At 37.1% G+C, this 23017-nt stretch overlaps 2 protein-coding genes across 3 annotated transcripts; one reads left to right on the top strand and one right to left on the bottom strand.

Annotated features, from left to right (window-relative positions):
- On the top strand, nt 34–12557 carry EXOSC9 (exosome component 9). 2 transcript variants are annotated; one of them, XM_005666896.3, is made up of 13 exons: nt 34–210; nt 553–647; nt 1658–1777; nt 1895–1997; nt 2881–3018; nt 4873–4955; nt 6133–6265; nt 7911–7999; nt 8642–8788; nt 9325–9509; nt 10696–10774; nt 11379–11506; nt 12428–12557. In XM_005666896.3, exons 1-12 carry the CDS (start codon nt 145–147, stop codon nt 11461–11463), a joined length of 1323 nt encoding a protein of 440 aa, XP_005666953.1. In that variant the 5' UTR covers nt 34–144; the 3' UTR covers nt 11464–11506; nt 12428–12557. The 2 variants fall into 2 exon arrangements, with proteins under 2 accessions (XP_005666953.1, XP_020957295.1); XM_021101636.1 differs by lacking the exons at nt 553–647; nt 12428–12557 and having other exon boundaries at nt 51–210; nt 11379–11527.
- On the bottom strand, nt 11939–17867 carry CCNA2 (cyclin A2). Its single transcript, NM_001177926.1, has 8 exons — nt 17587–17867; nt 16597–16840; nt 14938–15050; nt 14519–14742; nt 13691–13898; nt 13132–13245; nt 12606–12739; nt 11939–12242 (listed from the first exon to the last, which is right to left on the bottom strand). Exons 1-8 carry the CDS (start codon nt 17797–17799, stop codon nt 12194–12196), a joined length of 1299 nt encoding a protein of 432 aa, NP_001171397.1. The 5' UTR covers nt 17800–17867; the 3' UTR covers nt 11939–12193.

Raw genomic sequence — 23017 nt, 5'->3', positions numbered from 1 at the left:
AGGAGCCTTTGCTTTCCCAGCTTCAGTCGCCGAGCTGATTACGTCAGTCTCTTGCGCCGCGGTGCGAGCGGATCGCGCGTGAAGAGGCTGAAGTTCCCTGTTCCCCACGAATTCCAGTGCCTGTGGGTCCCGTGACCCAACAGCATGAAGGAAACACCACTCTCAAACTGCGAGCGCCGCTTTCTACTTCGCGCCATCGAAGAGAAGAAGGTAAGCCCGCCATATAGCGTTGCATGGGCGCGCTGCTCGCACGGAGGTCGGCGGCTTTCCAGTTTGGGCGAGCCGACCTAGTTCTCGAGACCCCGGGAGCCCGTGGTGGAGCGACTGGTGCGTTTCTCTAAGCCCGCAGTATTTATTTGGCTCCAGTGGGGTCATTTCAAGGCTCGAGTCACCCCAGCGACTGTCAGTGCCCGAGCACGTCGTTTCCACTCGCCTTTTTTGGAGTGGGTAGGATCACACTTTCCTCCGAGTGCTTAGCCCAGGGCCTGGCACAAAGCATCTTCTCTGTAAATATTTGTATTAGGAATAAACGAGTAAACATTGTGCTTACAGCGGCTGGATGGCAGGCAAACCTATGATTATAGGAACATCAAGATCTCGTTTGGAACAGATTATGGGTGCTGCATTGTGGAACTTGGAAAAACAAGGTAACAAAGGATTCAAATTAAGTATAAGCTCAACAGAGAAATTTAAAAGGACTTTACTGATTCAGTTTACAAATCAGATAAGAAGTCTGAACAGTTGATTGTTTAGCTGCCAAAAATTACTGTGTTTTTTCTTTAGTGTGAGACTTTTGTTTTATAGTTACACTTTAACATTTTTTTCATGAATATATTTTCTGTGACATGAGTGTCACATAGTTCTATCTGACCTCTATGAATCATATATACAACCAGCAGTGATTGCACTGAATTTGTTCTCTTCATTTTTTTTTGTCATTAAGTAGGGCCTACTTGCCTCCTTTTCCTGGGTGATGTGAGAATTAGGTTTTTAATAGTCATTTGGAAGTTGTGAAAAAATTGTTCGGATAATATTGGTGAACCATGCCATGTGGAAACTCTTGTCTCAAGTTTGCATGCCTTCTTGTATCACTAAGTATTTGTTTTGGAAAAGAGAAAACAGGATCATTGACTCTTTTTTAAAATCTGTGGAATAGCATATATTGTAATAAGAGATTTTTTCCTGTCATCTCTTTGTGCCAATAAGTTTTATTTGTATACATAAAATATAAGTGTATATATAAATGTGTGTGTGTATTTATATATGTTTTTTTCTTGCCATACCCACAGCATATAGAAGTTCCCAGGCCAGGAATCACATCCCAGCCGAAGCTGCAACCTATGCCACAGCTATGGCAATGCTGGATCCTTAACCTACTCTGCCTGGCCAGGGTTTGAACCTGTGCCTCTACAGTGACCTGAGCCCCTGTAGGAACTCTGTATTTCTTTATCTGTTCTACTACTATACTTTGTATGTAACTTCAACCTCTAATGTATATCATGCCAAACATATTATTACTCAAAAAGTAGTGTAAGATTGAAACTTGATTTTTAGAGTTCCTTTTTCTTATTGGAAACTAATTGAGGTTTTGTTTTTTTTTTAATTTTTTTTAAAATTAAATACATTTAATTAACAGATTTATACTTTATCTTTGCAGAGTGCTTGGACAGGTTTCCTGTGAACTTGTTTCTCCAAAACTCAATAGGGCAACAGAAGGTATTCTTTTTTTTAACCTTGAACTCTCTCAGATGGCTGCCCCAGCTTTTGAACCTGGAAGGTATTTAAATCTTTTTCTTAAGCTGCTTTAGCCAGAGGAGAGCCTAATAGGGGTGAACTGTTGTTTTAATGCCTGGTGTTAGATTTCATAACATTTAGCCCATTCCTGTTTTCATAGGCAGTCAGATCTCTTGGTGAAGTTGAATCGCCTCTTGGAAAGATGTCTAAGAAATTCGAAGTGTATAGACACTGAATCTCTCTGTGTTGTTGCTGGTGAAAAGGTGGGGAATATGCCCAAAATTCTTAATCATAGGATGAGTATTGTTGATTGATGGATCCCTGTCTCTATACTTGTATTCTCAAGAGCTTCAATTAATTCAGTTTTATATTAGTTCACTTCAGTTCACATGTTCCTGAGTGCTACCCATAGAATATTATGCTATCTCTCTTTGGAGGAACAAAAAATATTGTTAAAAGTAGCAACTTGGATTTGTATACAGATTTCTTAATCAGAGAATCTATGGTTTTCCACATATTTTCACTTATTTTCTTAAGTGAGTTGATAGAAGCAGGTAATGTTTTCCTTTTTTAATTGATGAAGTGATTAAATCCTTCATCTGGATAGGTTTATTGACATATACAGGGCTCAATAGTGAGTCAGTGGTAATCTGATGTTGGAAGTCTTACTCTCAATATATTCTGCTACATGGTAATATGAGAACTTTATTCTTGATTAGGGTATTTTCACTATCTTTTTGACTCCTGAGAAGTTACTCAGCCTTTTGACATTCCATACTTGAATAAGATACATTTATTTGCATTACTTCTAAGGTTATCATATATATTGTTAAGTAAAACCTAAGAGTTTGAGGTTTTTGAGTTAGGAGACACAATATAAATAGGCTTAGAATTAGGGGAATCTTAGCACTCAGTATGGAGTGGTTGTGTTTATTCAGAGTATATATTTTACTGTTGTCAGATGACTCATAGAAAAGTAAACTACGGATATTTTGGATGTCTGGCTTCACATTTTTTCTAAATATATTAATAGAATAGAAGGATTAACTTTTTAAAGAGAAAAATTTGCACATAGTGTTAACTTTCTTTATAAGTAACCTGGTTGTGATCATACGGGATTTATTTTTGTTTTAAATTCACATTCAGGTTTGGCAAATACGTGTGGACCTACATTTATTAAATCATGATGGAAATATTATTGATGCTGCCAGCATTGCTGCAATTGTAGCCTTATGTCACTTCCGAAGGCCAGATGTCTCTGTCCAAGGAGATGAAGTAACACTGGTAAGTTTCCATGATGTGAGCCAGGTTCCTTCTTATGAATGAATGAGTATCTTTGACATGCAGACAAGTTGTTTTTAATGAGCCTTGTTGTAAATAGTAGTTAAGTATGTTCTAGAATTTGTTAGCAAGACAAGAACTAAATATAGTCATACTTGCCCTTGAAATCTCTTAAATCTCCAATATTGAACCATTTGTCAGTGAAAGCATACCTTACCCTGGTTTTCTAGAATAAAACCCAGTGACTTCTTTGGATTGAGCATTAGATGAAGTGGTTGGCTTATGCTTAGGTGGCATGTGTAAAAAATACATAATTCTCAGTGTTTTCACAGTGAGATGCTTGTTCTTATTCTGTGACAAAAACCCATCAGAAACACCTAAAAGGATTTTAAAAACCTATTACTAGTTTCCATTCTTGGAGTGAGGGTAGGACCCATGCATTTGTCCTTCTAACAGAATTCCCAGGTGATAATAATGGTGCTAGTATAAGTACTGAAAACTGTGGACATATACTATTTACATTGTCCTTTCTTTTGTGCAAAGCATGTTAATTTCAATTTGATATAAGCTATGTGCTAGAATAATGAAAGTGCACTGTTGTGGTAATTGGAGTCTTCAAGTTACAAAAGGAAGTATCAGATGCCCAGATTCTCTAGGCTATCATTCATGATGCTGCTTTTAGGAATTAGACTAGAGCAGATTCTTGAAAGACTTAGAGGTGTGGACAAAATTTTATTAGTAATAGAGCCGTGTTCTTTTAGAGAAGGGAGTTGGTATAAGGAAGTAAGAAAGTGAAGGGCAATGAGTAGATTAAAAAGACATCAATTAAAAAATACTGCAGAGTTATTACTGATGGTAAAGTGGCACAGCCATGTTTGAAGAGTTTAGCAGTTTCTTAAAAAGATAAGCATAATTCTAGAGTTCCCGTCGTGGCGCAGTGGTTAACGAATCCGACTAGGAACCATGAGGTTGTGGGTTCGGTCCCTGCCCTTGCTCAGTGGGTTAACGATCCGGCATTGCAGTGAGCTGTGGCGTAGGTTGCAGACGCGGCTCGGATCCCGCATTGCTGTGGCTCTGGCGTAGGCCAGTGGCTACAGCTCTGATTCGACCCCTAGCCTGGGAACCTCCATATGCGGTGGGAGCGGCCCAGAGAAATAGCAAAAAGACAAAAAAAAAAAAAAAAAAAGATAAGCATAATTCATATCACCTAGCAATTCTATATCTAAGAATCTACCCAAGGAAAATGTGAATGTTCATAGTGGCATCATTTGTTACAGCCCCAAACTGGAAACTATCCAAATGTTCATCAACTAGTGAGTGGAAAAACAGAGTGTGGTATACCTAACTATTTGGCGAAATACAGCAGTAAAAAAGACCAGACTACTGATGTGGTGTATACTGCAAGGTGGATGAAACATGCGTTAAAAGGAGGCAGATGCAAAGGCTAAAAATTGTTTGACTCCCCTACAAGGCAGATTTAGAGAGAGAAAGTAGATCAGTGGTTGCTTTGGGCTGGGAGTGAGAGTGATAATTAGCAGCAAACAGGCTCAAGGGAATTGAAGGAAGTAAAAAGAATGTTTAAAAAATGGATTGTGGTGATAATTACGTAACTATATTTACTAAAAAGTGAATCATTTACTCACGATTAGTGGATTTTATGACATGTAAATTATACCTCAGTAAATCTTTTTGACATGTGCATAAAGTTTTAAGGATTGTGAATGGCAAAGTCAAACAAGTAATTGCAAAAGAAGTTACTTAGGTACTCACTGAGGATTAAAGGCATTTTACAGGATGATTTTTTTTTTTATGTTTGTAACTCAGCGACCGTAATTACTGAAACTTATTTTCAAACAGTACACACCTGAGGAACGTGACCCTGTACCATTGAGCATCCACCACATGCCCATTTGTGTCAGTTTTGCCTTCTTTCAGCAAGGGTAAGTCATGTCTTTGTTGTGGGCCAGAATTATAAATATAGCTAGGAACTTTTTTGTTCTACTCATAGTTCTTTTCTTTTTTTGTGAGGGCATTAGTTGTCAAAAAGCCTTCTCAGTAGAAGTGACAAACTCTACTATAATGGAGAGACTTCACATTTTTTTCATGGCATACTTACAAATTTATGAGTTTCCTGCAGCATGGTAGTGTATCTTTCTTAGAGATGTATTGATGTTAGGCTCTAATTTGGGAAGTAGGGTGAGAATTACTGTGGATTAATGGAAGAGGACTTTGGAGGATATAGAAGAGGGTATTAGATGGAATAGTTATGGGTAGGAGCAGGTCACAGGGGGAATGTTCCCAAATGGGAAAAAAATCTAATTTCCTTCTGCTCTCTAGCAGTTTCTTTTCAACTAACTGCTAGTCCCTCCTACCACAGAAAACCCAGAATCTTAGGTCCATGTAAGATGCCTTTAAATGAAACCTTGAGTCTTGAAATCTCTTTAGAAACAAAGGGAGATACAAATATTTTAGAAATTTAATGAATTAGAGTTAGAAAAAAGCTTTCATCTTTTAGTCATTGCACTATAGAATTTTATTAGAGGGAAATAAAATAGCACTGTCTGATAGAATTATGACATGAATCATATATATAATTTTAGTAGCCACCGAAAAAGGTGAAAAAAAAAAACCAGGTAAAATTAATTTTGATGTATTTTATTTTACTTAGTATATCTAAAATATATCTTATTTTAACATGGAATCAGTATCTTAAAAACTATTCATTAGATCTTTTACATTCTTTTATTTCTACTAAGTCTTTGAAATCCAGTATTTTACACTAATCATGCATCTCATTTCAAGGGCTCAGTCACCACATGTGATTGGAGGCTAACTTTGTACAGTGCAGAAATAGTATTTTTTTAATGAGCCATTAGCAGAACCTGCAAGAATTTCAAAGTACAGGATATTAGGGTAACTTTAAAAAATTAACCAAATTAATGTTATAGTAATTCTCTTGTCTCTCTTCACATTAAAGTGACTCAGATTCATAAGCGCAGGTCTTCACTGTGTTGACTTTATTATAATGCCGTCTTTTTTTTTTAAATATCCATTATCTTAAAATTGACAAGCACTGAAGTCTTAGATTTGTTCAGGTCCATTTAACATTCCTTTCAGGACATATTTATTGGTGGATCCCAATGAACGAGAAGAACGTGTAATGGATGGCTTGCTGGTGATTGCCATGAATAAGCATCGAGAGATTTGTACCATCCAATCCAGTGGTGGGATAATGCTGCTAAAAGATCAGGTCAGTGCTTTGATTAATGTTCCATTAAGAATAAATAAGTCTCTTGGTGGCCTAGTGGTTAAGAATTCGGTGTTGTCACTGCTGTGGCTTGGGTTTGATTCCTGGCCCATGAACTTCTATATGCCCGTGTCATGACAAAGGCCAAAAAAAAAAAAGGCCTTCTTAGAAGCTTTTTTTTATTTTTAACTAAAATCCAACTGATGTTTTCAATGACTGATTGATTCTAGGGTGTATTAGAATCTGGTTTCAGTACTCTGTTGACTTGTGGCTCCTGTATATGGCCTTCCAGAGTCTAACCCTTCTAGATAAGAGGAATACTTTTTTTCTTCTGGTGAGGAGAGATTTATATCCCTATTTTTTTTTTAAAGTGTCAAAAAATAGAAATAAGGTAAAAAGATAGTTCTACTTTTGAAATTTGCCTATGGTGAGCAGTAGTTCTCAAATCTTGCTACATAGAAGAGTCACATGGGGGACTTTCAGAACATAGATTGCCATGTAGCACATAATGTAGCTGATTAAGAACATAGAGACTGCTTAATTGGAATTCCAGTTCTGCCTTAGTGACCTTTGGCAGATGATTTCATTTTGTGCCTTTTTATCTGTAAAATAGGGCTTATGTTACTGTCAGCACCTTCTTGATGGGAGGATATAAGTATAGATATGGATATAATGTACTGTATGGCATATATTAAGTGTGCAGTAATTGTTTTTGTTATCATCATTGTCATTATTACCAGCATCATGGCCACTACCAGATCCCTATTTCCATAGATTCTGATCCTTTAGGTCCCTGAAGCCTGGGGATTTTAGCTTTATAAAAGCTTCGCAGGGGACACTGTACAGCCCTGTCCTGAACAGAGCTCCGGATCACACACAAAGGAAGTTAGTGCATCCTTGTGCATATGTTGTTTGTGGCCTCTTCAGTGGGATCTTTTACATTGTCATTGAACAGTTTTGGGGTCAGTTCCCTTAACATTTTAAAATACCTCACAGGAGTTTCCACTGTGGCACAGTGAGTTAAGAACCTGACTGCAGTGGTTCAAGTTGCTATGGAAGCGCAAGTTTGATCCCCCACCAGCACAGTGGGTTAAAGGATTCCCAGTTGGGGCAGCTGTGGCTCAGATTCAGTTCCTAGCCTGGGAACATCCATATGCCACAGGTGTGGCCATTAAAAAGCAAATCAAAAACAGCTTTCATATTTTCCGCTAACTTGTGTTTACTGCATTGTATTATTTTAGTATTTAGGGAGAAAAAGGCTTAAATTGTAAAGATAGAAAAACTAATCTCATGTTTTTATATAAAAACTATATGATTTGTCTTTAAATAACAGAGTTCACTTTTTTGGTTTTATTGAAAAGTAGTCGATTTACAGTGTTATAATTCCTGCTGTACAACAAAATGATTCAGTTATACACATACATAAATCTATTCTTTTTCACATTCTTTTCCCACAGAGGTTATCACAGAATATTGAGTAGAGTTCCCTGTGCTATGCAGCAGGTCTCCACTGACCATGCATTCCATATACAGTAGTGTACATATGCCAGTCACAAAGCTCCAGTCCATCCTTCCCTGCTACCTTTCCCCTTTGGTAACCATAAGTTTGTTTTCTAAGTCTGTGAGTAACAGTTCACTTTTATAATAGGTTTTGAGGTGTAGTAAAATAGCTGGTGTGAAAGTTCTGGAAATTACAGAGCTAATACAGAAAGCTTTGGAGAACGACCAGAAAGTTAGGTAAGTTTAATTTTTTTTTAGAACTGAATGGTCTTTTTATAGATTTTTCTGTTAAGCACTTCTCTCCTATAAGCATAACCATACAGTTTTTAAAACTCAAGTCTTTTATCTGTTAATCTCAGTGAGTATACTACTTAATGATTTTTCAGAGTTGATCGAACTGTTTATTTTATTGTTTTCCAATTTAAACATAATCTGTATTGAAAAGCCACGTAATATTTTTCTTTTAAAAAGATTAATTAACAATTTCTTAGAGAAAAAAGAATCCAGTAACATTAACAGAACACAAGTTGGGGTAATTCCTATCTCTTCTTACTGTGTGACATTAAGCAACAGCTCTATCTCAGCACTTACCTATATTCTATAATAGGGGAAGTTGATGCCTCCCTGGTGTTTGAGGATTGGGAAATAATACACTTTAAGCATATAGCACGTGGCTGGCACCTAGTTTTATAAATGGTTAACTATAGTAACTTTTTATTCTCTCTCTTGATAGGCATAATAAATTGGTGAGGTTAGTTTCTTATCTAATATTTCTCATTCAAAAGGCTAAAATAGTTAACGTTTTCTTTCCCTTCCTTTCTTCTCTCCTCTCATTCCCCTTTCCCTCCCTACTCCCCTGGAAAAAAAAAAACCACACAGGAAAGAAGGCGGAAAGTTTGGTTTTGCGGAGTCTATAGCAAATCAAAGAATCACAGCATTTAAAATGGAAAAGGCCCCTATTGATACTTCCGATGTAGAGGAGAAAGCAGAAGAAATCATTTCTGAAGCTGAACCTCCTTTAGAAGTGTATCTTTACTGGGTGTTTTTTTTCAGTGACAACGAGGAGATTCATAACATTTTGGGCATTGTTAAGGCATTGTGAAGTATGTGCATACTGAAATTTGTTTTCTGAACACTGTACTTTGTTAGAGCAAACATTTAAGATACCAGATAGTGATGAGTCATTGATGGTAGACTATCCACCTTCTCTTTAACTATCTTGCAAAACCCAGAAAATTATCTTAATTTCAAGAGTCAATTTACAATATTTCATTTTCCTTAATATCAGTGGCTGTCCATTATTATTCATTCACCAAATTAATTACAATGTTCACAGCCAGTGTCTCTTGCTATTTCTCACCCATTGTGTCCATAAAATTTTCACCTGATTTATACATTTTTCTTCATTATTCAGCAATCCATACTATAATAACTATTAGTAAATTTTTTTTCCCTAAGAATTTGAAGCACACTTCAATCTTAAAAAAGCTTTCATTCTCATCTTTTCTGACACTGCATCAAGTAGCCATATTTTTGTTATTCAGTTTTCTTAACTTGCTAAGTGTTTCTAAACCTGTGCTGTGGACTCCTGGAACTGCCCAGATTGGAGAGGGAATAGAAAACTCCTGGGGTGATCTTGAAGACTCTGAGAAGGAAGATGAGGATGAAGGTGGCAGTGATGAAGCTATCATTCTTGATAGTATAAAAACGGACACTGGAGTAGAAATCTCTAATATTGGAAGCCAAGGTATGTGAAACTGTATATCTCCTGATTATAGGGATCTTATTTGTATATTAGCAATTGCTTTTTTAGAGGGGCTAAATAACCTGTGATTTAAACAAAAAGGCAATATTGTAACATGTATTAGAGAAATACTGTCCAAACAGAACTCTTTGCTGCAGTGTAAGAAATGTTCTATATCTACACAGTAGTGTGTTAGCCACAAGGCACATGTGGCTATTGAGCAGTGAAATGTGGCTTGTATGGGGAACTCAATTTTAGTTGCTTTAAAGTCACATAGGGCCACATGTGGCTACCACATTAGAGCAGCATTAGAACATAGAAAATTCTAAAAGTACATGAATACTGGAGGGTCCTGATGTTCTTTGCATTCTTAAAAGTGTAGAATTAGTGAAATTGTTCTCACCTGTAGATATTTTAAAGGAAACCAAATTCTGACTTGGTTCATACTAGAAAATCATGAACTGTAAAAAGAGAAATCAAAGGTGCAGTTACTCAATCTGGCTGAGAAAATAGTGAAGGTGGCATTGTTTAGGTTATGTATTGCACATTTCTGCCTGCCTTCAAGGAAAGAGATTATTGCTTGTAAATATTATTGAGGACTTCCTGGAGGGTTTTGTAAGGGGAAAAAAACCCATTGATTGGGAATCTTATTTAGGTTTCCCAGTGGTTACATAGTATTATACATTACACTGACACCAGCTGCTTAAACACAGGGTCTGTGAGTGAATCTAAATCTGCTAATAAGGTTAATGGCTAGACATTTAGTTACTGGCTAGATGAAATAACGTTCAGTGGAGAATGCAAATTATTCTCAAATACAAGTATGTATTGGAAAATGGGTGGAGTGTAAATTGGGACATTTCTGAAGGGATTTGGCAAAAACATCTTTTGGAATGTATGTGCCTTTTTGTGGGGGCGGGCTGTGCCCATGAAATCAGCAGATTCTAAAAAGTAACTCAAGCAGTTCATTTGGCATACTGACTTCAGTTTCCAAATTGGTTCTATAGAAGAGATCTTTTTGATTGACATGTATCAAAATGTTTAGATAACCAGAATATTTTTTAGTAAATCAGTAAGCCTCCACACAGAATTGCTTGGGCTCTTTATCTTAATAGAGATAGTTGATATAAATGCATGTGGAAATTTTCCAAGGAATTATTTATATTCTTTTCTTAACATTTCTTTAAAGATGCCCCAATTGTACTCTCAGACAGTGAAGAAGAAGAAATGATCATCTTAGAACCAGATAAGAACCCAAAGAAAATAAGGTAATAAATTTCAAGTGTATACATATACTCGACTCTTTATTTATTTTTTGCTTTTTAGGGCCGCACCCACAGCATATGGAGCTTCTCAGGCTAGGGGTCAAATTGGAGCTACAGCTGCATGCCTACACCACAGCCACAGCCTGAGATCCGAGCCACGTCTGCCATCTACACCACAGCTCATGGCAACACCAGATCCTTAATCCCCTGAATGAGGCCAGGGATTGAACCTGCAACCTCATGGTTCCTGATCGGATTTTGTTCCCACTGTGCCATGACAGGAACTCCCTACGTACTCACGACCTGCTAAGAGGCTTGCCCTCTAGTTTTATTATCATCTTATCCTACTATAAACAGTAATCAGCAATCCAGATGTTTTTCCTGTGGTTTCTTTAGCCTGAGATTTATAGACATTAGGACTATATGTCTATAAATTCTATAGAACAGCTTGGATGCTTTTCAAGGTTACAGTATTCTGTCACAGATGGCAAATGTTATATCCTACTGGAAAAAGTAAAGTTTGAATCAGCACACTGATATAAGACTGGTAAATCATCTGTGGAGTCAGCTCCCAGTACTAACATTGTTAAATTTACTTTGTTCACAGAACACAGACCATCCATGCAACACAAGAAAAAGGACCAAGTAAAAAACCAGTGAAAAAGAGAAAAAAGAAGAGAACTGCTAATTAAAGTACACATAGTTGTATATTTTGTGTATATAACTATTAAAAAGGTATTTATTCAGTGTTAACAACCTTGGGTGTTATTCACAAATCCATTATAAAATCTAGCTACTTCTTTATACAGTTTTTTCTTTCTTCCCCCTCCCCCCCCCCCCACATTATGCTTTAAAATATACCTCTGGAGAACTTTTAAAACAGGTTTTAAATAGCTATCACTCTGTTAGGTCAAGTGTATAAATTGTTGAGTGAAAAAGCATTTCATAGCATGTGTACAAAGGCTTGGAAGAGTCAGCCAGTTGGCCCAGTTCCTTAGGGGAGTGAATGTCAGCACCTGTCTGTCAGAGAGAAGGCTCCCCAGCCCCTCCCATGGTTTAGTAAACCATGGTTTTCCTGAGTGAAATCTTAAAGTCAAATTTTACTTCAGATTAAATTTGACTTACAAACCAAGTTTTCCAAATCAATTTATTAATTCTTAATATCCTGGCAGCTGGCATCATTAATACTTTAACAAAAGCCACTTAAAATTAGCCAAATATCTAAGATAGTTACATGTACAAAAGATATACAAATTAAAACCATTTAAAAAGTGATAGATACCATAATTTGTACTTGACCATAACTTGACCATACTTGACCATATTCAGAAATGATTGTAAAATTAAAACCTAAAAAAAAAATCTGTACACCATATACTTAGAGTGATTTACATCTTAGAAAACAAAGGCAGTCTTTCACTGTTAAATATTTAGTGTCTCTGGTGGGTTGAGGAGAGAAACACCATGATACCTGTAAGTAGGGAAAAAAATCCATTTTTAGTAAATATTCATTGCATGAAGCAGATCATGAAATGATACACACTAGGAACTCACAGATGCTAGTTCTGTCTACTTGAATTAATGGTTATAAAATCATTGTCTAGTACCCCAAATTTGCATGCATGCTCATTCCTCTCCCCTCTTCCTCAAATACAGGACAGAAACCTTTAACTACAACCTATTCAAAACACATGGCTTGCCAAGAGAAGAGCTGCCCGGGGAGGCTGTGCCTGATTTGTGAATCCCCTAATAAAGTTAAAATGTCAAGGGTTTCTGAACCATACAATAGCCTGGAAAGCAAGCTTTTTTAGTATCCATTGTTGTTCATTCTTACTTGGAATTTTTGTATTTCTCTCTTATTGACTGTTGTGCATGCTGTGGTGCTCTGAGGTAGGTCTGGTGAAGGTCCAGGAGACAAGGCTTAAGCGTTTCCAGCGTATATCCAGTCTTTTGTACTAATGATTCAGGCTATAGGAGGGAGAGAACCATTGAGTCTCATTTTTAGAAAGAGACACTAAACACAAATTAGTAGTTGGCATTAAGCTTGAGTTTTGTTAAACTTCATTACTAACACCCCCCAACTAACATCTTCCAGTTTTCTCAAGCTCTTTTTTTTGGACTTCAGTTTTTACTATTTTCCCTGCCAAATCCTTTAAGCACAAGCACATGTTTCTAGTCCAAGTAATAACTAAGCTTTCAACCTAACAAATAGATGCTTTTAAACAGGTACAAGACATTTTATGCTTTAAACAGTGTTGAACAACTCTCTCAGTTCAGTACATCTGGACAACCATCAGTTGTCTATGTGGCATAAACATTTAAGCCACAAGATAGATGTGTAAAGATGTTGTAATACATACCCAGCTTTGTCCCGTGACTGTGTAGAGTGCTAAATGAAAGGCTGCTGCAGCAGTAACTGATGGCAAATACTTTAGGTACGGGTCAGCATCTATCAAACTTAACTCTCCCAAAAACTGGAAGAAAAAAAAAAATACATTTTATGATCCTAAGAGCTCTGGAATTCAAACTTGAAATCCTTGCGTTCTGGTCTTACATTTTTTTTTTTCTGTCTTTTAAAACTGCTCTAAAGCAACCATAGGGGAAAAAAAATCCATAGCCACATCTTTAAATATATCCACTATCAGTGTTTTTGCTTCATTCCCATCATGTATAGTTCCTCTAATAGCTCTTAAATCAACTCTTTTGGCTATCATTTCCGGGGAAGTCATCGTCATAGCACCACCCCTAGTGCTTTCTCAATTTATATTCCTTTTTGCTGGTGATAGGCTTTCTTTCATACTGTGGCACTAGTCTATCCCTGAAGTACTAAATCCCTTGACCAAGGCTGGATAATGAAACTACGGTTTACCCCTAATTGTAACCTCAGGATCTTCATTCAACAACATGAAAAGAACTTACCATGGCTAAACTTTCAACTTTGCAGTTTGCAGACTGCTGGTGCAGAAAGTACTGGGTAAGAAACTGATTTATTGTTGGTGCAGCTAAGTCAAAAGCAAGGACTTTCAAAACGAGGTGCTCCATTCTCAAAACTTGTTTCTTAGTATAAGTGTCATCTGTAATGTATACAAACTCCGCTACTTCTGGGGGATATATTTCTTCAAATTTTCTACAATGAAAGAAGTTTTAAGTAATTAGTCCTCCTAAAAGAAAAGCAAGTTTACCCCAACTTGAAATTCCTTAAGTAGAATAAAACAAATTCAAAGCCTGTACTTACCACCAGTTGCTTATTTCCACTGATAATTGACCATTTCTAGCAGAGATTGTGTAAATGCTAATTAAGACCCAAATATTTCTCCCACTGCAGTCAAAGGAAATAAATGAGGCAAGAGACTTCCCAAGATGGAAACAGTACCAGAGTTCACCAAGAAACTGAAAATGTAGGAAAGTTTCTTAGAAAAATAAATGCTTTATATTTTAGTTTTTAGTTTTCATGTCTTAATGGGGAAAAAAAAATAAGATTTTGCTTATATACCAGAAAATACTTTCCAGTGGAAGGAGCCACTTTGTAATCTATATGTTCATTCAATGTGCCCTCAAATCCAGAACTAGGAAAACGAATGTCTGAAATTTAAAAATTTTCACCCACACCACCACCCCTATAGTAGTCACTGACTTTGCATTGTGTAGTATAAGTTTTAAAATGTCACACTTTAAAAATCACATTTCTTCCCTAAATAGAAAGATACTATGAATCACTTTAAATCCAACAAACCAAGTTGGACTTACGAGGCCAACAGCATAGCAGCAGTGCCCACAAGCTGAAGTTTTCCTCTCAACACAGACATCGATGAAAGAAACCTATCAATGTAGTTCACAGCCAAATGCAGGGTCTCATTCTGTAGTTTATATTCTTCTCCTACTTCAACTAACCAGTCCACGAGGATAGCCCTCATACTGTTAGTAATGTCTGGCTGTTTCTTCATGTAACCCACTTTAGGCTTACATTTAACCTGTTGAGAAAGTTATTTAGTATAGTGTTAAAACTGCAATTAGATTATTCTACCATTAGGAGATGCTACATGCTGGAAACATAGGTATAGCCTAAGAGTAATCCACTGGCAATTAAAAAATTTAAAACATTACCCTCAATTTCATTTCACCACAGTGAATAAACAACAGTATAAGAAGATTTAGAGAGCCTTTACCTCCATTTCCCTAAGGTATGTGTGAATGTCCTCATGGTAGTCTGGAACTTCATTAACACTCACTGGCTTTTCATCTTCCAATACAATTGACATGTCCATAGTATGTGGTGACTCTAGGAGAATTAAGAAATAAGATTAAGTTACTTTTAATTTTCTATCTAATTAAAGCTAAAAGTGATTGTCCTTGTAAGGAGTCCCATACTACCAAAGCATTTATTTTATCCAACTAAAAAGAGCTTCTTATGACAAAATACATAGAGGATTTCACTCTGATTTTCGTACCTCTGTCCACCTAGCTTTGGAATGATTTTAACAAGAAAAAAAAAAAAATACTGATAAGCCATTAACAGGAAAAAGAATTTGAGGAAAAGATATTTTGTTAAAGTATCCTTCATCTCCCATGACAGGAGTACAACGGTTCTGTCAGAATAAGTTAAAATCAAGTTTTGAGGTAATACCTAGGATTTGTCATAAGGGAGCTTACAGACCCCAAAGTCTGACGTATTCAAAGCACAATCTAGACGGTAACTAGAAGGCTAATGTGTGCTAAAGAGAATTATATTTGTTATGGGCAGTTCCAACCTATTAACACTACAATCAAGGGGAGATTCTTTGTTGTAAATTTAGATTATCTTTGGAGGCAAAAAGTATCAGCTATTAATGTTTTTACTTCAAGGTTTAATCTGAGGTTAAAATTTGTTGTAAATTTTACTTTTTTCTTTTTTTTTTGGTCTTTTTAGGGCATGTGGCAACTACCAGGCCAGAGATGGAACCCTCCCACAGCTGTAACCAGTCACAACATGGCAACACCAGATCCTTAACCCACTGAGCCGCAAGGGAACTCCTGTACATTTTAAATAAAAGTACACAAATTATTTTATTTTCAAAGGACTTCCCTGCTATACCTCTCATTGACAGAACTAAAATATACTAGATTTAGTGAGCCCATCTATTATATGTGGTAATGTACAAAAAAGCATAGTTCAACTGTGACTCACAGGATAACCATGTCCCTCCCTGGTGTCAGTCAATCACTCAGACTGCTTTTAAACAAAAGTTTAAAGCTGGAAGAGATGTTGATCACAACATTTATTTTTTGTCTTTTGTCTTTTTAGGGCCTCACCGGACTGCATACGGAGGTTCCCAGGTAGGGGTCTAATCAGAGATGTAGCTGCCAACCTACGCCAGAGCCATAGCAACGTGGGATCCAAGCCACATCTGCGACCTACACCACAGCTCATGGCAACACTGGATCCTTAACCCACTGAGCAAGGCCAGGGATTGAACGCGAAACCTCATGGTTCCTAGTCGGATTCGTTTCCGCTGCGCCACAACGGGAACTCCTGATCACAATATTTAAACTACATCCTCAAATAGCACTCTTTGAAATGGTATATACAAAGTGAATCTTAAGAATACAATTGAAATATATTCTCCCAATCAAGCAACATGTCCAGGGTCAGATTAAAGTAAGTGTTTGAGATCTAATAAAACTGATGTGATTAATAGTGTACCAGAGAGTATAGGATTAAGATCCTTTTGTAGGTCACTAGGTCATGGATAAACTGTGAGGCCTGAAATAAGTCACAGCCTTTCTAAACTTACCTATGCAATAATTATGATTACATTTATTTGATACAGATATTCTTTAAAACTTACCAAAACTACCATCCATTGGGTAATCAAGAGGTACCAGTGGTTTTCTTGGTCCAGGTAAAGTAACAGCTGAATTAAAAGCCAGGACATCTTCACTTTCTGGTTTTTTAGATTCAGCTGGCCTCTTTTGAGTCTCTTCTTCTGCTTCATCCACATGAATGGTAAATGCAGGTTGTTTACTGTTTGCTTTCCAAGGAGGAACAGTGACATGCTCATCATTTATAGGAAGATCCTTAAGAGGCGCAACCTAAAAATAAATAACTGGCTTTGAGTCTATTAAATGGAATTTGGCTTTCATCCCCTTATACTGCATTTACTTCCAAATACTCTATCAGGAAAATTAAACTTTATGGGGCAAAATTCAGGCAAGGAAATTTGAGTATGCGTTCCTGCAGAGGTTTTAGAGTCACACTAACGGATTACACAAAAATAATCAGGGCTAAGATAGGTGGTGGGGCAGGCCAAAAGATGCCAAATTTAGGAGAAATGGCAAAAAAGTGGTTTACCTCTTTCGCCCCAGGGTGGAGCAACAGAGCAAATTCGGTAAGATGGCGGAATTGTCCAAAAGCAAAGTATTTTTTATACCTTTTTCTAAAGTAGAGGTAATCTCTTAATTATGTGGGTAGCATGAAGGAGGTCCGGGCAATGCCTGGGGCCTAAAAGCTGAGAGAAAGGCGCGGAGGCGGCAAAGACCGTACTTAACACATACTCAACGTCGGAGGATTTGGTTTGACCATTATTGTCTATAGCAAAATACTCTCCATAGAGCAGACAGGCAACATAAACGCATAGTGCTGGCAGGGAGACTAATGGGAGAAAGGAATGGGGGTAATGTGGCATCCCACACTCGAGAAAACCAGAGGTCAAAGGGACCCCCGACACTGGCCTCCCGAAAAAACCCCAGGAGATGCTACCTCGCCACTCTCCTCTGCGGTCCAAACCCATGCAAAACTCCCGCTTGGCCCACCCTCCTCCAGATAATAACTCATTTACCCGTCGCGTCTTAGGCCTCTGCTGCAGCGCTGGACCCCGTGAGTTCCCGGCCTTCAGTACCGCCAGCCCAGCCCGGGTCCGGGGCTGCTGGGCGGCCGCAGCCTTCTCGGGGTTGATGTTCTCTTGGTCCTCTTGGAGCGCCGTCTGCTGCAATGTTAGCAACGCCGAGCCCGCCTCGCGGGCCACAGGCCCGGGCGCGGAGCTGCCCAACATCACTGCTCCCGGGGGCGCGACGGGATCAGCCTGCGGCGCCAAGCAGCGTGCACTGCGTCCCGCCGACCCGCCGAGGAACACTCCTGCCCTACCTACCCGCCACAGCCCGGGCCAGCCTGCCCGCCCGCCTGCTCAGGATCGTGCAGGACCAAGGAGGTTGCAAAAGCCGGAGGCAGGCGCTGCCGGGCGTGCAGGGTCAAGGACGCCCCCGGAATGAAGCGAGCAGCCCGCCGGAGCGGCAGCTGTTCCTGCAGTTCAAGTAGCCCGCGACTATTGAAATGGACCAATGATAAGGGCCAAGGCCCGTGACGTCACGCTGGGCGACACAGTCGCAGGCAAGTGAAGGCTGCCGCGAAGGAAACCGAGCAGGGGCGGAGCGGGGCGAAGAAAAGTCGGTGAGCAGCAGGAGGAAGTACGCCCGCGCTGCGCAAAGAGGCGGGGCCTAAGCTTATTGTGACTTTAAACGGAGCCACTAGGGGGTCCCTGTCTCAGAGCAAGGGCTGTCTCTAGAATAAACTAAATTAAATTTTAACAATTATTAGTGGGCCACCTTGGCCTTTAGCCTCAGGACCTCCAGTTAGCTCGACTGACTAGTTTCTCAAGGTCTAAAATCTGATCCGCCCACTTACTGGCCCGGTGATCTTGTTCAAGCACTTCAATGTTGATTCTCAGTTTTGTAACTGTTAATTGGGAGTAATAATGTTTATGCGTTATATAGGTGTCCTTAGTATTAAATAACGTGCATAAGTCATTTAACACACTGCTAACGTAACTGATACTCAAGTGGCAGACTACATCATCTTACCATTTAAGTGCTTCGCACAGTCATGCTTTTTATTTTTCTAATGATGATGCAGTTATTTTGAAGTACCACCTTGTACTACTGTTGATAGATGTAGCAAAGAGTAATGTACTACAAAAAAACTCCACTAGATGGTCATTAATGTTCATCTCTTTCTTTCCCAAGCTGTGGTAGCCAACAAAAAGCAGAGTAAAATTCTAGTGATCTATATATAATTATGTGCTCCATTTAGAAATGAATGTTTAAATATAGTAAAAACAATATGACCTTATTAAAATAAAACTCTGTTAGCAATATGTGCCTTAACAAATTCTAACATTTAATATACAAGGCTTGCACATATCTAATAATTATAATGGTATATAATTAAGAAGCACTGTTTTCCAACAAATTCATGAGTGTGAGCGAGCCTTTCTTGAAAACATAAAAAATAGCTTATTTTCTATTTCCTTACGGTATTTTAAAACACCCTTTACGTACAATATTCACCTGAATATGAATCAATATGAATTAAGATTAATGAACAAAACTTCCATAGCCTTAAAGTCATATTTCCCCCCATATATGATTAAAAGGAGATCAGTGGATACTATGGCAGGAAAATCTAAGAAGCTATCACTATTTTTGCACTATTCACATGTAGTACACTTACATAGTCCTACTAGTTACAGCACATTAAGTTACGATCCCCCAGTCTGTTCAAGCCCACCCAGGTGATTTCCCTTGGTCATAACAAGTTAAATATAGCGCTGAGTCAACTCAAATATTTCACAAACTGAGCATGGGTCACAAAACATTACTAAGCAACAGCAAAATCAGTTTTGCAAATCAATCTCAATTCCTAGGAAAAAAAATTTATAGGTTGTACACATACATAGTAACCAAAACATAATCCAGGAACCAGAACTTGGATCCCATATTTACAAATTAATAGCATGTCTTCTTAAACACTTAACCTCACTAAGAATCAGTTTTCCTATATGAATTGACAAAATGATCATAAATATATTGTCAAGATCAAATGAGATAACATACATAAATACAATTTTGAAAACTGAGTTTATACATATATGTATTAGCTTGTTAAATCTTTGAATATATTTTTACTTTACAAATAATATTTCTCAATTAAAAGTTAAAACATCCACTTGGAAAAAATTCATTAAAATCCATCAGACTCATTTCATTTATGTTTTAAAATAAAACATCTCTTCATTTTTAAAAAGTTTCATTTGTCAAAAAAATAGAAGCATTACTTTAAAAAAGGTTGTACCTCAAATATTTTTAGATATTAAAAAGCACTTGAAATAAAAGTATGTACTGTTAGCTTGTAATTCTGTTTTAACATTTTTCATTTAAACAGACAATTATTTAAACAGCTTCTTTGGAGCTTTACCTTGTTTACATTTCATGCAGCATCAAAGAAAGCAATCAATGCATTTTGGTCATAACTGTCCAGAATCTCCAGTAAAAGAGGCACTTTGGTTTTTACATTGGTGCCTTTGAACTTGAATTTATCTATGAAAAGATCGGTGATCATACCTAGAAAGAAAAAAATAATTTCCTGTCATTGAGTAGTTCTATTAATGAAATAATATTTAATGAAAGTAAGCGATTGCTTGAGAATCTATTTCCAAGCACTTGTAATTCCATTACTTAACATACACAAACCTAAAAGGATTGCTGCATTAAAACTCTTTTGGGGAGTTCCCTTGTGGCTCAGCAGAAACAAATCTGACCAGCATCCATGAGGACACAGGTTCAATCCCTGGCCTTGCTCAGTGGGTTAAGGATCCAGCATTGCCGTGAGCTGTGGTGTAGGCTGTAGATGCAGCTTGGATCTGGCGTTGCTGTAGTATAGGCTCCAATTTGAACCCTAGCCTGGGAACTTCTATATGCCTCAGGTGCAGCCCTAAAAAGACAAACCAGAAACAAAAAACCCTATTTATTTTGGGAGGATTTTAAGGCCAGTTTCAAAATATAAATCATTTGGCTAATAACCCTCTTAACAACTGGTTACAAGATATTAATTCAGACAATCAACTGCTGGCCAATTCTGAACTGCTACTGGTATATACAAAAATACAACAAGTGAGGGTTTTTCTTCCCTAAGAGGCCAACCATTTTGACATAGTGCAGACAAATTCTGTTTTGTAACAGCTTTAATTGAATTAAAATATCCCAGCTATACGTTGACCATTCTTGGGATCTGACTTGACAGTAAATATTTCTAGATTCACATATCTGGGAAAATTATTTAACCTTTGAGTTTTCATGTATGTATAGTGGGAATAATTCAAGCTATCAATCCTTTATTCAAAACCCTTGATGCAAGACACGTTTCAGAATTTTTCATATTTTAAAAAATTAATAAAAGGAATATAATATACCATATATATGGCATAATACTTGTGGAAAACGAGTGGAAGCATTTGATAAGAAAACATATCATTCCTGCAACAAAATGTATGAATATTCACACTAAATAGAATAAAAAATATATACATAACTAACCTCATATTAGTTGAAGTGAGATTTTGTCATTAAATTAATTTAGATAAAGTCAGATTTATTGCCAAATGATTTATGAAAAAAAAAGCTTTAGCTTTCAAAGTTTTCTGGACATCAGAATTGGTGATAAGAGACGGCAGTTCTGCACCACCCAACTTCTAAGTTGTTATGAGGATAAAAGATCATGTGCTTGCCATACAGTAAATATTAAGATATTAGATATTATTTTTACAATTATGATCAAGTCTCTAGGTATGAAATAAATTCATTAGGTAGGCTTAAGGATCAAAATGAACTGATGACACCAGACTCTATAGAAGACTTGGCCTAGTGCAAAAAGCATGCATTTGGGGGCGAGGTTCTAATGAAGGCTTTGCCTCTATCTGTGTGACAACAAATTCCTTAGTCTGAGATTTCAGTTAAAATGAAAAACAGAGAAAACACCATCTACCTTGCAGAGCTCTTGAAAGGATTAAATATCCTTTAAACCACCTGGTTATAAAGATGTTATAAACAATCAGGTGTGCTATGCACAATAAGTCTTATGTAAAATTTTTCTTAGGTTGTTCCTTCCTCCCTCTCTATTTCCCCTTCATCTCCTTCTTGCTCTTGCTTTTTCAATACAACTGTAAAAAACTCAACTTCTCACCACCAAAGCAAAAGGAATTTCAAACTGTAAACTGACACAGCACACATATAACCCTTATTTAATTTCGCCTAAAAAATTTAAATGCTGCCTTTTGATATTTCAAAATAGCAACAAAACCTGAAAATTATTTGTGTGATATATATAGCCTAATGATTCATGCGCTATATTCATTTCACACCAACCAGGTTTCTTCATATATATATATATACACATATACAGATTAATTCATAGAACTACACTTATTTCACTTCTTAATATTTACTTGTAATTTATCAAGTTAAAATATTTAACATTAAAACTAACCTGAAAAATAAATATATTGTACAATATATTCGTCATTACTGGTTCATAACTGTGATAAGCTCTGCCTATCTCTGCCCAGTTTCTCTCATATGATCCTTTGCAAATAGCCAAAATATGACAAGGTATTCTAGAACAGTCCACTAACCATAGAGTCTTTCCAGATGTGCAGGTTGCTTTTTGTATTCCTCCTGTAGGTGATCTGCCTCTTCGAGAATACAGCGATATTCTGGTATCAGAAAGTCTGTGTTCCCCTCATGAACCTGAAGTTCCTTAATTAAAATTAAAAACAGAAGTGCCTTAATGTTCAAAATTCAATCCAGTATAAAGTGGATTTAAAGCATAAAACTTTACAATTTTAGAAATTCCATTGCAATAAAACAAGGATCATGAGTCCCTGACACCCATACTTACTTTTAAAGCATCAATTAACTGTACTTTCTTAGCCAAAAGCAACTGGTACTCCAGCTTTGGGTGGATTAGCTTTAATGTGTGTCTGACTGATACTTCATTTATCTCTAGAAGGTGAACCAGGTACAATTAGATAAGTCACTTAGATCAGAAATATTCTTACTGTAACAACAACCTCAAAAAAAAAACCAATGATTTATGGGTTTTTTTTTACCGTAAGATATGTTGAGGTTAATTTTCCTTTTTGTAGCTTCTTTAGAGAGCACATCTTTTAGGATGGATATAGTAGAAATGTTGTCAGATTTAAAAACTCCTTCGCCTTTTCTACAAAATTAACATTTTTTTAAAATAATAGCTTTAGAAGGAAATACATCCAATAAACATGTTCAGTAAACATATTTTGTGCCTAGTATCTTGTGTCTAGTCTTCATTTGATTTTAGATTTCTTTATATACACATCTCTTTATTAATGCAAAGCACATTTAAACATGTAACCTTTCCCTGTTATAGGAATTCAAGTTCTGAACATACTTATAAAACAATAA

Source organism: Sus scrofa, chromosome 8 (genome assembly GCF_000003025.6).
Source record: "Sus scrofa isolate TJ Tabasco breed Duroc chromosome 8, Sscrofa11.1, whole genome shotgun sequence".
Lineage (NCBI taxonomy): Eukaryota > Metazoa > Chordata > Mammalia > Artiodactyla > Suidae > Sus > Sus scrofa.
Note: the sequence above shows the minus strand (reverse complement) of the source record. Positions and strands in the feature narration are given on the sequence as shown.

Coding starts and splice junctions, on each gene's coding strand:
- CCNA2 (NM_001177926.1), bottom strand. CDS start 17,799: ATGTTGGGCAGCTCCGCGCCCGGGCCTGTGGCCCGCGAGGCGGGCTCG. Junction 13,246..13,690: donor AAGTTGAAAGTTTAGCCATG/GTAAGTTCTTTT, acceptor TTTTTCTTCCAG/TTTTTGGGAGAGTTAAGTTT. Junction 12,740..13,131: donor CAGTCACGGGACAAAGCTGG/GTATGTATTACA, acceptor TCCCTCCTATAG/CCTGAATCATTAGTACAAAA.
- EXOSC9 (XM_005666896.3), top strand. CDS start 145: ATGAAGGAAACACCACTCTCAAACTGCGAGCGCCGCTTTCTACTTCGC. Junction 211..552: donor GCGCCATCGAAGAGAAGAAG/GTAAGCCCGCCA, acceptor TTGTGCTTACAG/CGGCTGGATGGCAGGCAAAC. Junction 8,789..9,324: donor GCTGAACCTCCTTTAGAAGT/GTATCTTTACTG, acceptor TAACTTGCTAAG/TGTTTCTAAACCTGTGCTGT.